Source organism: Pipistrellus kuhlii, unplaced genomic scaffold (genome assembly GCF_014108245.1).
Source record: "Pipistrellus kuhlii isolate mPipKuh1 unplaced genomic scaffold, mPipKuh1.p scaffold_m20_p_9, whole genome shotgun sequence".
NCBI classification, from domain to species: Eukaryota; Metazoa; Chordata; class Mammalia; order Chiroptera; family Vespertilionidae; genus Pipistrellus; species Pipistrellus kuhlii.
In genome coordinates, this window is record NW_023425595.1 from 46081780 (window position 1) to 46095491 (window position 13712).

Genomic DNA, 13712 nt, shown 5'->3' on the forward strand with positions numbered 1-13712 from the left:
TGCAGGAAGCAGCCGATCAATGATTCTCTTCATTGATGTTTCTCTCTCTCTCCTCCCCTTCCACTCTGAAATCAATAAAAATATATTTTAAAGAATTTGACTAAAATATTTCAGAAGTGGTTTACATAATATTTCACATAGAAATAACTTTCCAGCCCTAGCCAGGTTGACTCTGGCTAGTGTTAGCCCAGACTGAAGGGCTTTGGATTCGACCTTGGTCAGGGGTATGTACATTGGTTGCAGGCTCTATCCCCAGCTCTGGTCGGGGCACATGCGGGAGTCAACCCTATCAATGTATCACTCTCAAATGTTCCTCTCTGTCTCTATCCTTCCCTTCCACAGTGTAATGGCTTGCTATATACTAATTGAATGAATGCTGGAGCCTTACCATTTCTTCGCCAAACACCCTGTAAGAGACACTGTGTTAATGACCCTTACAATATGGTAGCTGCTGTCCTAGCTACCAAAGTCCACTTATACCTTCTGTGAAGAGTGCACTACAATCTCTTTTGCTCAATAACTATTTCCACCCTATTAATTTTTTTTTTATTGATTGTTTTTAGAGAGAAGAGGGCATGAGAGAAAGAGATCTGTTGTTCCTATTATTTATGCATTTATTGGTTGATTCTTGTGCCCTGACTAGAGATTCGACCCTCAACCTTGACATAGCAGGACAATGCTCTACCCAAGTATCTAGCCAGGGCTTCACCTTATTTTCAATTCCCAGAGAGTGACCCCATTGAAATTTGTTACATTTTTATAATTAGAAAATAAAGTTAAAATTTAATATAGATTGGAATTTCATTTGAAAGTATTAAAATACTCTGTGCTTTATTTTACAGGCAATTATACTCTCAGAGTTGACTGTACACCCCTTCTTTACCAATTGGTGTATAAGCTGACAAAAGAGGTACATAATTAGATCTGTCTCATGTTTTCTGATTAATGGACTAGCGAATAACACCGATTTTTCTTAATTAGCTGTACTTGTTTTTAAACTGGTAACAGACATAACTGATTTGTATAACAAAGCAGAACAAAAATCTCTAATACACGATGTGACATTACAATTAAGATAGTATTACTTAATTGTAAAGTCACCAACTTCTGTTCTATTAACTTTGTATTGGGTCCACTGAGCTGGAATGGAAAAGCCTTGATTCAGAGATTGCCTTGGCTACTCATTCATTCAACAAATATTTACTGAGTGGTTACTAGGTATCAGGTCCCATAAAATAATTTATAGCAGCAATGATGATAAAATGACAAGGTCACTGACTCCAAATACTTTGTAATCTAGAAAGGATATAGACCCGTAAATGAGGAATTACAGTTCCCTGGAATATTGGACACTCTATACAAAGGAGAACAGTTATGGAAGAAAACCTAAAGTCCCGAGGTAGATGGGGAAGTTGGGAAGCATCGGGATGTTTACAGAATAATTACCGTATTTTTCGGACCATAAGACGCTCCGGACCATAAGACGCACCAGTTTTTAGAGAAGGGAAATGAAGAAAAAAAGATTCTGAAACAAATAGTGTCCTAAAATATTTTATGTGCATTAAAACCCAACATCACAGTCATAAACACATGTAAAGTAAACAGCAGCATTTAGAACCATTTTAGAGCCGGGCAAGCACACAGAGACCACACAGAGCCGGGCAAGTAAAAAAACTTTTTTTTTAAAGTATATGTGTAGGCTATATTTGGACCATAAGACGCAGGGACTTTTGCACAAAGTAAGCTGTGGGAAGATGGTGATAAATGGAGCTTGACAAATCTACTAAGACTCAGTAGAAAAAGGACTCTCTTCTTCTCCTGTAAGCATATGATTACAAGCTTATCAACCTCTAATGTGTGTTGTGAGGTTGGTAGGGAGGGCTGAGTTTCCTCCCTACCCTCATTTAAAAATATATATTTATTGATTTCAGAGAGGGAGGGGGACATAGAAACATGTTTCTGCATGCTCCTCACTGAGGATCAAGTCATAACCTGGGCCTTGACCAGGAATAGAAAGAACCATGATCTCCTGGCTTATAGGTTGATACTCAACCACTAACACTGGCTGGGCTGGGAGGGCTGAGCTTAAGAAAAGATAAAAGCAAGAAATGGGACAAGGTGTCCATGCAATGGAGGAGGGACAGCAACTATGACAGTACATATAGCCGAGACAGAAAAATCTGATCCAGGGTGTCCAGGACAAACAGACAGGGTTCTGGTTAGTGCTAGACTGAGATGGCCTGATTCCTAGACACTAGAGAGGATTTTGCAGGGAATTTGGTCCAAGCAGATTGTAGAAATTGGAGGACCTCAGCTATTGCAAATTGGCAGGAGCTGAGTAGATCCCAGTCAGTTGTCTGGAAATGAGCTGAACATCCCTGCAGCTGCAGAATGCTAGCAGGGAGGGGATGCTTCTGTGGAGTCCCTGGACTGTACGCTGAAGACTCCTATGTGGTGATGAGGGGATAACTCACTCTGTATAAAGGCCAGAGAAGATAGCAGAGATGATGTTTAAGTTGAGATGGGCACGATTCTCTCCATTTTCACAGGTAAGAAAATTAGGGTTTAAAGCAAGACTCCAAAGATGTCTGAGATAAGTAGGGTCTATCTTGGGTCCATTTTTGAACAAAGCAGAGCTATAAATGAACAAACTTCAACCAATATGTGTGATAAAATGGATCTAAACTAGAGATGGTCAGATTCCACAAGGTCTCATTGTTCCAACACATGCCCTTGTTCTTTCTTAGAGTGGAGAAAGAAAAGCAAAGCAAAGTATAAGTGTTTGTAAACATTCTTTTAACGAGGGTAATAAAAATGTGTAGGTATACCAGAGTCTCTTAATATTCCCAAATGGAAATCTGAGATTTGTAAACCTATCAAATCCCAGCTTTATTCAAATATAATCAGACTTTCTAAAATAACATTCTTCTTTACCCACCACCAGGGTTGGTGATAAAACTAAGGTTTATAGTGACAGCTTCAAGCTCAGCTTCATAATCTAATCTGTTGCCCGAAGACTCTGCAACTCTTCCCAGACAAAAACAATTTACTCTAAATATAATTCCCCCTCCCAATACTTTCTACTAAAAGGAATCGAATTACATTTATTAAAAATACGAATCTCTATGCAAAACTGTACTAAAAAAATTAGTAAACTTCATCCTTGGTTATTAGGCAAAATTACCAATAGGCAGGCATCATAAATAAGAATTTGGGCTGGACATTTTTCTTCCTATTTCCAAAAGCATATTTTTCTACATCAACATGCATATAGTTAAAAGTTGCTATTAATATGTGGTTTTATGTTGGCATAAATTTAGTTGCTTCTGCTTCTAATTCCCAGTATTTTTTTTTCAGATCTCTAGCCCCGATGATGGTTTTCAGGGTAAATCTCTTTATGAAAGCTGGTTGGGAAAGGACCCTTCATCTGAAAATACAAACCTTCCTAGGTAAATTACTTGTATAATTTCTACCACAGGATAGATTAGGAATCTCCCTTTACCCTTGTTTTCCTCCCTAGGCATATAATGCTCAGGTGCTTCAACAATTTGAGTCCAGACAATTCTACAGGATCCCTCTGTGCAGCCTTCGCTGTGCTGATCAGCCAGAACAGCCACATCTTTTAACCCACAAGAGAGCAGAAATCTAGTTTCACAAGATTTTAGTCAAAATTATTTTGCTACAATATTAGGCATTATTTTGCATTCTTATATAAAATTTAATTTAGATATGTATTGAATACATTAACAACATAACTTCAAATGATAAAGATGAAGTTAAAACTTATTAATGGGGATTATCAATAACTACCAAATTTTTAATCATACCTGTTAACCAACTTCGACTTTAAGTATTAATGTATTTTAGTTCATCTCAGTCATAGAACAGTTTTCCTGAATTTATTTTATATTTATTTTCTACTTCAATTTCTAAAAGCAGCAGATGTAGTTGTTTATGGCTTCATTCCATATTCCAAATACATCTGTGAAAGTTTAAATGTTTCTATTATAAATGTTTCACATACTTACATAGAAGGAAAAAAAACCCACTTGAAATAAGTATATAGTTAGGTTCTTCATGCATATGTAATTTTATATTTTGTTATGACAATTTTTTTCCATGTGATTACATTATTATATGTAATACATATATATGTGTATAGTGGTCTCTTAATTACATGCAAAGAAATATATTGTAATTAAGACTTCCTCATTGCCATTTTCTGATCAGTGCACAATTCTGAGGGCAGGAACCATATCTTGTCTTCCCCTCTAAAAAAATACCCTAAGTGCAGAAAATATGGAACACAGCAGTCACTAGACTGGGGTCTTTTGGTGGCACTGCCAAGCTCTGGTTGTGATCAATGCAGATTTATCACACCAATATCCAGCAGATGGCACCCAAGTGTCTTGGGGTGGTATCTTTTCCTAAATCCTATAAATGTGCCATTAAATTCCTTCTAATCTTGGGATGGGATTCACTGCCCCATCTATTTAACTTCATTTTATTTATATTCTACATGTAGAATTAACAAGCTGGGATCTGGAAGTGATTTTGAAGCTTATTTCCAGAGACTTGGCATTGCTTCAGGCAGAGCCCGTTACACCAAGAATAGGGTAAGCGATTTGATTATTTTGGATACATAGTCCCTCATCCACATCCTTTTTAAGGATTCTGCCATTTTGCTGTTTGGTACAGGCACTGGGTAGACATGTGGCCTGTAAAGAATTTCAGGGATAGAGACAGACTGCATGTCCCTTTGCAAGTGGATTCGATAGAAATTGGGTGATTTTGTGATTTTCATTGCCAGAATTATTCAGTGCAGTAGTAGTTGATCAAATAATATCAGGGACTTATCTAGTGATCAATATTAAGTAGTAGCTCACATCCTTTCCCGACACAGGCATTGTTGGAAAATCTCATGCTCCTAGTCTGGTAGGCTTTGATGTGCTTTTCCTGGAGAAAATATGCTGGTGAACATTTCTGTTACAAGGAATGCGGCTGAGATTATTACAGGCTCTTTATTGTTATAGGCCTTCTACATTCCCACCCTGCCTGTCATCTGCATCCAAACTCTTGAATAGGCAACAAAACAAGTTTCTTTTCATTTTTAACTTGATCTTGGTTTGCATGATTGCCATTCAAATACACTGATGATAAACAAGTACTTAGATATGCCAATATATAATGTTTGCTTGCTTCTGTTATAAATTATCATAAATCACACTGAATCCTAGAGTGAAGAAAAGCAAAGTATAGCTTTACAAATTGGCAGGAGTTGAGTAGATTTGTCAGATTTTAATAAATTTTCAAATCATATCTGCAATATAACATCTTGCTTGTATAGAATATAACTAAGAATGAAGTAGAATAATTCAAAGGCATGCATTTGTATATTAATACTCATCACACTGAATAAATGATGTGCTTTACCTCTTTCATTGCCCTTTCATTTTACTAAGACAATGCAGATTAAAAACAGAATACTAGACATAAGGATATTGTCTGATATCAATGAAGATACATAAAAACTAAAGACCTAAGAAATTAAAAATATATATTTACACAGAATACCACCATGAGATACTTTTATAATGGTAATATTTAAATACTAAATGGCATTTGGTTATGCACTAGCTGGGGAGACAGGAAAGGAGCTTAAATACATCATCCTTCAGCTACATAGACTTAACTGCCCAGACCGTTCATTCCCAATTGTCAAGTGTACTCCTTTGCAACTTGAGTATGAACTCCTTAATCTTATCAGAAATACAATAAGAAGAATTTAAGTCGAAGTATTTTGCATGAAGATTACATAAATTATTTAATGGTAACTTTTTTTTTTTACTTCATTGCAATAAAACTCAAGAGGATCATATAATTATATTTTTTCTTTAATCATTTGAATATGTAATGTTTGTATTTGGTTTCCCCCACCCTTTCTTTAGAAAACAGATAAATACAGCAGCTACCCAGTATACCACACAATTTATGAGACGTTTGAATTGGTCGAAAAATTTTATGACCCGACATTTAAAAAACAGCTCTCTGTGGCTCAATTACGAGGGGCACTGGTTTATGAGCTTGCAGACTCTCAAATCATTCCTTTCAATATTCAAGACTATGCAAAAGCTTTGAAAAACTATGCAACAAGTATCTACAATTTATCCAAGAAACACGACCAACAATTGAAAGACTACAGAGTATCATTTGGTAAGAAGTGACTGAGCAGGTATTCCATAATCTTTAAGTAACAGGTTTAAGATATTTGGTATCATCAATGTATGCTGTGTCATCTAGAATTTATCCTGCCTCAGTAGTGTGGCTTCTAGAAACAAATTTAACATCTAGTAAAGACTGATTTAATTTGGTCTTTGTAGAATGAATTCATTTTGTTAAAGTTAGTGCTACAAATGACTTTAAAATATTTTTACTGTTAAGACTACTCTACAGATGCAGTACACCACTACACTAATATTGGAAAGTAGAGAAAACCAATTCCAGTACATATATAATTATTACTGCGTATGTCTTTTAATGTTTCTCTACATGGAGGATTTTTTTTAATATTGTGGTTGCTGTTCTACGAAACATGAATAGTGTAGTAGCATTGGGTGTGGTTCGTATCCTGGTCACTGTGAGACCTTAGCAAAGTTACTTGAGCCCTCTGTGTGTTGTCAATTTTCTTATGAGTAAAATGGTAAAAAAAAACAAAAAAACACGTTTCCAAGATTGTTGTGGAGGATCAATTGTTTGACACAGAAACAATGGTGACTGACACTTAGTGCTCATAAATGTTACCTATTATTACTGGTTTATTATTCTGAGTATATTTTAGCATATAACGTAATTTGTACTGAATACAAATTGTGTACCTATTGTGTACCAAGTTCTGTTATTTCCTGGACTATATATAGATATTTGAATAGTCTGTTTAAGACAGTCATTGTCCTCAGAGCTTAAAGTCTCATGTGGGGAAGACAACAAAATGCAAGGGACAAGTTATTATACACAGAGAGTACTACTATAGGAGCACAAAGGTCAGTAATGACTTTGGAGTATTATTACATAAGAATTAGTATTCTTCAGAAAGTTATGATCAGCAGGTACTAAGATCTAGAAATAAAGCAAAGACAATTTAGAAAACTGTTCAGTCATGAGACAAAATATAGACATAGCAGGGTCTACAGCAAGATGGATATCCATAGGTGCATGGCTATCCAGATCTCTACCTAAATGCCCTGATTTCCTCTTGGCAAATTACCTTTTATCAATTTGTATCAGCTAAATTGATGAGAAACCACACAGCTATAGTGGAAGGATTCTTTAGACAAGGTTAATTGATTCACCTATTTTTACTGTTATAAGACTACTTAAGAACCTAGTCTGATCTATTAATACCTTTCTCCCCATATATTACCAAATTTTCCATCTCATATGATTCTTTATCTTAAAAACATTTCCTTTCCTAATGTGCCCTACTTACTTCACAATCAAAATTTTTCATTTAGTGCCAGGAAAAAAAAAAAAAAAAAAAAAAGTCCCTCAAATGTTTTAATGACAGAATAATGGATGACCCCCACTCCCCCCACTTCTAGTTCTTTACCTCCCATTAACCAAACCCCTGTACTGTCTTCAAGTTCCTACTATGCAGTGAAATCCCTTTTGCCAAAGTTTCATCCACCTATGTTACTAAATCCCAGGAAAACATTTCAGTTCTCATCTATCTTGATTTCTATGCTTCTTTTGAAATTTACAATTACTTCTTTGACCCTCTTTGTCCTTAGTGCCCATATCTATTAGATTTTTACATGGTTTAAAACAGCAATAAAAATTAAACTTTATAGAATATCTAGGGCTAAATAAACCAGGTTTTATATTGAATGTACTATAGGAGGTCCTCTAATATTGTTTCATTAAAACATAGATAAATGCCTATGGACATTAAGTCTAGTTTTTATTAAGTAGCCTATGGTAAGACTTGTTTCATTATATGTTGCCTTGTTTAAAGTTACAGAATCTAATCTATTATATCAATGATGTTAAGTGAGGGCTTACTGTCCTTAGTAGCAGTGTGAATTATACATGCCCTGGATTCTTAAAAGTTATTATCTTAAGAACCAATTTAGCCATTTCTGACGCTTTGTCACAATACTTTAAACAATTTCCATGGTTCTGCCAGAGGTTCAGTATAAAAACAGCTTCAGTATTATTCAGTCATCTCAACCTGGAATGGGAGAGCAAGAAAGCAAACCTCTGAGAGGAAGCCCTTGTACTTACGCATTTCCCTCCTGCTTTTCTCCTTTGGAAAGATGCCTTGTTTTCTGCTGTACAAAACTTCTCAGAGGCTGCTTCAGACTTCCACCGAAGACTTGCAGAAGTGGATCTTAATAAGTAAGTTTCCCATGTAAAGTTCCCCTGCTGTTTTAAAAAGCAACCTAGTCACTTAAACATTGCACACTAAATCACTGCTACTCAAATTATGGGCAGCCTTATCCTTATTTATTATTTTAAAATATGGCTTCAAGGTAAGACTTGTAATGATCTGTTTCTTGTTCTCAAAGTCCCATGGCAGTGAGAATCATGAATGACCAGCTGATGTTCCTGGAAAGAGCGTTCATCGATCCCCTTGGCTTACCTGGGAGGAAGTTCTACAGGTAAGGAAGCGACAGGTGTTCCACTAAAGAATACTTTCAACTACTGTCATGTGAGTGGAAGGTAAATACGTTTATCGAGAGGAACATGAAAAAGTTTCTGCAAAAACAGTGTATTTTAACTTATAATAGTAGAAAAATTAATTTCATGTTCCTTATTGCTCTGCTGTAGATGTAAAGTAACAGAATCTTTAAGGGGATCTCATAACTCATGTGGTTCAACATTCTGCATAAATCTTTTCTTTAGGATTTCAGATATAGGCAAACCTCATTTTATTGAGCTTCACACATAATGCCCTTTTGCTAGTAGAGGGTTTTGCCTTCAATTTGTAAAAAAGACTGAAGCTCTCTTTACTGTGGTGGACTGGAATTGAACTTGCAAAATCTTCAAGGTGTGCCTGTACTAAACATCCAGCCGCTATTTGAATCTTCCGGTGATGGGGTGCTTACTACCTCTTGAAGTTTTTCCTGTAAATTTCCCCAAAATTGAATAGAATAAATCTAGATATATTTTTATTTAACATTTTGAGTTCTTGAAGATGCTCATATTTCCCCTGAAGGAACTGCCTCTTTTTTCTATCTAGAATTTTTGCTTATAAATAACTATCGATAGTAACAAGCAAAGGATTAAAATAATATATTGGCATCAAACATTTATGTTCATATGACTTATGATTTTATAAAAATAGCAGCCATTTACTGAGTGTCTCTCTGAGCTAAATCCTCCATATACCTTAAACCTACAAGCCTTTGGAGGGTGAAAGCAACAATAATCTCCATTTACCTCTGGGGAACCTGAAGCTTAAAGAAATAATCTGCCCAAGTTATACTTAGTATGTAGCAGAGCTAGACTTGAAAATCCTGTTTATTATCAGCTAGATGTTAATACTAATCCTAATATTTATAAGAAAGGCAACAGAGAACATGAACTAGTATGTTATTTAGTGAAAAACACCCTTACAAAATAGTTTTCACCATCTAAATTGAGATGAAAACACCCCGGAAGTCTCTTATATATGTATAAGTGAACTAGATTACGGGTTTTCTGATTCTAAATGATAGGTGCCATATTTATGCTTTTTCTCTCTGGAGCTCCAAAGCACCAGTTCTTGTGTCCTGGTTTTTATAGTCGCTGCCCAGGGAACAGCCTGGAAGGTTTGGTTCTAGAGCTCTCCACCTACAAGTTACTACACACCTGTCTTCCTGAGAAAGTATATGGAGGTGCTCTCAGGGAATGGAAGCTGGTGGAAGCAATATTTCTGCTCTCCTGCCTCACTCCAATTAGTGTCTCCTCCTAGAAAGGAGGATATATCCTTTGGTGCCCCAATTTGTGTAGCTACTGCCCAGGGGCAATTCTACCTTGCCTGGCTCTGGTGGTTTATGCTGGCGGGTCCCACAGGACTGTAATCAATGGAGAAGTTCTTAACCAGCTCCACCCTCAATGCATGAGGTGCAGGAAATGCAGTCTTCCAGTGAAAGTGGCCTATAAGCTTATCAACTACATCTAAGGATTAACCATACCAGACATGCTCCATGGCTGGTGCCATCTCTATGCTTTTCTTCCATGCTCCAGAATCTCTCATGTGTCTCGTGCTCCATTTTTACGCATGAAAAAAGTAGTAAAACATGACTTCAAAAACAATGGTGCAGTTGGTTTGAGCGTCATCTCATACACCAAAAGGTTGTGGATTTGATCCCTGGTCAGGCATATATGGAAGGCAACTAACTGATCAATGTTTTTCTCCTTAAAAATCAAACATTTGAATGAGGATAAACCAAAAACCATGAAATCTGTGTATGGTGGGAGAGTAAATACATTTTTAGAAGTATAAATTATCGTATGTTAATCTCACTGCAGCCACAAAGCAAAAGAAATTTAAGCATGCTAATAAATAGTCATCAAACCACAAGAGAAACAACAGAGAACTGTTAACAGCCAGCAAAACAATAGCCATTAAGTGCATACTAATATTTACTTCTTTCCAATTAAAAGACCAAGTGGTAAAGAGTTTAAAAGACTCACTTGAGAAGGACACACACAAACTGAAACTTATGGAAAAAGATACCCCATACATGTGGAAACCAAAAGAAAATAGAGTAGCTCTACTTATATCAGCCAAGACAGATGTCAAGGGCATTATTTACTCTTGATGTATTGACATACATACACACACACACACACAGATGTTATATAATGATATGTGCACTCAATATAGGGATTTCAAAACCATACTTACATGGATGGATTAACAGATAAAATCAGCCTTAAATGATTTATATAAAACATTCCATTCAAAAGCAACAGAAAACACATTTTTCTTAAGGATAGATGATATATATATTAGGCCACAAAACAACATTTAAAATCAAATCAAGCAAATTTCCCAACCACAATGGTATAAAACTAGAAATCAATTACAAGAGAAAACTGGGAAGTTCACAAACAGGTGGGGGAAAAAATGCTACTGAACAAGTAAAAGGCCAATCTAGAAATCAAAGAATACATATCACTCTTCTCAAACTCATTTTATGAATCCAGCACTATCCTGACACCAAAACCAAACAAGGAAATCAGAAAACAAAATTGGAGGCTAACATCCTGATGAACATAGGTACAAAAATTCTCATAAAAATATTAGCAAATTAAATTCAAAAATACGTACAAAGGATTATACACCATGCATTTATTCCAGGGATGCCAGGATGGTTCACTATATGCAAATCAATGTGATACACCACATTAAAAGAATAAGTCATATCAATAGGTTCAGAAAAAGCATTTCACAAAATTCAACATCCATGTATGGTAAAAACTCAACATAATAACAGAATATATATATATATATATAATTATCAAGCCTGCTACCATATACTGAGTGGTGAAAAGCTGAAAGTTTTTCAAGAATAAGACAAAGATGGCCTCTTTTATTCAGCATACTATAGAAAACCCTGAAGACTACCAAAACCTGTTAGGACTAATAAATTCATTAACATTGCAGGGTAAAAAAAATAAATACTAGTATACAAAGAATTTATAGTTGTAATAAGCAGAATAAAACACTAGGAATAAATTTAAGAATGGAGGTAAAAGACTTGTACAATGAAAACTATAAAATATTGAAAGAAAAAGATGACTCAAAGAAATAATTCATGCTCATGGATGGGGAGATTTGGCATCATTAAATGTTCATATTTCCTAAAGCAATCCACAAAATGAAAACCCCAATGGCATTCACAGAAATAGAACAAAAAATGCTCAACTTGCATGGAACAAAAAAAGACCCTGCATAGCCAAAGCAATCCTAAGAACAGAGACAAATGTGTCACACACCCTGATATCAAACCATACCATACAGATACAGCAATCAAAACAGGATGGTATTGGCAGAAAAACACAGAAATCAATGGAACAGAAATACATCAGACACAGATACCATATGATCTCATATATATTGAATTAAAACAAAATCACACACACACAAACCAGCTCATACAGAGAACAGACTGGTGGTTGTCAGAGGGTGGGGGATGTGTCATAATGGTGAAGGTGGTTAAAAGTTACAAACTAAGTCATGGGAATGTACAGCATGATGACTATAGTTAACGACACTGTACTGCCTATTTGAAAGTGGCTAAGAGTAAATCTTTACACCTATGGGGCAAGTTTAGAGAACTTAGATAATTTGCCAAAGACAACAGAGGTGTTAGATGCCAGGTCAATGATTCAAACAAGGTTTGATTCCTCTGTCAATGTTTCATAACACTCTCCCTTCACAATTCTCCAGAAGAGGGCAAGTGTACTGAGGAATATCTATGACCTGTATATATGTGTGTGTGTAAACACACACACACACATATATATGTATATATACATATACATACACACACACACCCATAAAAGACACATTCTATCACTATGGCAGTCTAGGCAGTTAGACAACTAATGCACATAACTTAAAAGAATCTAGTTCCATTCCAATTATATGGGTTGGCAACATGATTTAGCTCCTTTGCTTAAAAGAATACTGTTACATAAGTATCTCAAATCAATTATATGTCTTCATTTTGGAGTAATAATAGTGAATGCTAGGAGAGAAAGAATGAAAAGGGAACATATTTAAAAAGGCATAGAAGGTATATTTGTATAGTTTTAAACTCAACCTGTCTTATGTTTTTTGTGTTTTGTTTTTTCCTAATAGGCACATCATCTTTGCTCCAAGTAGGCACAACAAATATGCTGGAGAGTCATTTCCTGGGATCTATGATGCTATGTTTGACATTGAAAATAAAGCAGACCCACGTTCAGCCTGGACAGAAGTAAAGAAACACATTTCTATTGCAGCCTTTACAATTCAAGCAGCAGCAGAAACACTGAAAGAAGTGGTATAATAAGGTCAGCCAAGTGGCCATCCATTAAAAATATCACTGGAAGTCTGAAGATAAAATCTGTGTTTATCTTTTTCATATCATGTTTGATTTTAGACTTCCACCTTGTTCATCTGCAAAGTGTGTTCTGGTTCTTTAAAAATGCATACTTCATCGTGTGTGTTATTAACAAAATAAAACCAAAAACTCCGTTCATGTGGCAAAAGAGATAAAAAACTGAAAATTCCCTAAAATAAAACGTGGCAAGGAACTTGAAATCTCATATTCTGGTAGAAATTTAAAATGGTATAACCACTTTGGAAAAAATTTTGTTAGCTTACAGTGTTTCCCAAACTTTTGACATATGTGTATCCCTTCTATAATTTTCGTAACGCTGAGTACCCCTCGTTCTCATGAGAATGTAGAATTAGGCGCAGCTAAGCACGGTGCAGTGCATATCCCCACCAAATTCCGGTGCAACTCGTAACCCCACCAAACTCTTCCCGTACCCCTGGGGGTACGGTACCACAATTTGGGAAACACTGGCTTCTTATAAAGTTAAGCATATACTTATTTTATGACAACTCAAATTCTACTTCTAGGTATTTATTAAAGAGAAAAGTGAATATACTTTAACTTCACCTCTACTGATTAAGTGTGATAGGTTAAAAAAAAAAAAAAAAGTTGCCACAA

The 13712-nt window shown here is 35.6% G+C and overlaps 1 protein-coding gene across 1 annotated transcript in view; it reads left to right on the top strand.

Annotated features, from left to right (window-relative positions):
- The window catches only part of NAALAD2 (N-acetylated alpha-linked acidic dipeptidase 2), a 51653-nt gene extending 38433 nt beyond the window's left edge, over positions 1–13220 (top strand). The window contains exons 13-19 of the mRNA XM_036426334.2: positions 843–910; positions 3358–3449; positions 4526–4616; positions 5949–6213; positions 8313–8394; positions 8565–8657; positions 12854–13220. Of these exons, the coding sequence (XP_036282227.1) occupies positions 843–910; positions 3358–3449; positions 4526–4616; positions 5949–6213; positions 8313–8394; positions 8565–8657; positions 12854–13043 (881 nt within the window). The 3' untranslated portion in view covers positions 13044–13220. The remainder of the gene's footprint in view (positions 1–842; positions 911–3357; positions 3450–4525; positions 4617–5948; positions 6214–8312; positions 8395–8564; positions 8658–12853) is intronic.
- Positions 13221–13712: the final 492 nt, after the last annotated feature.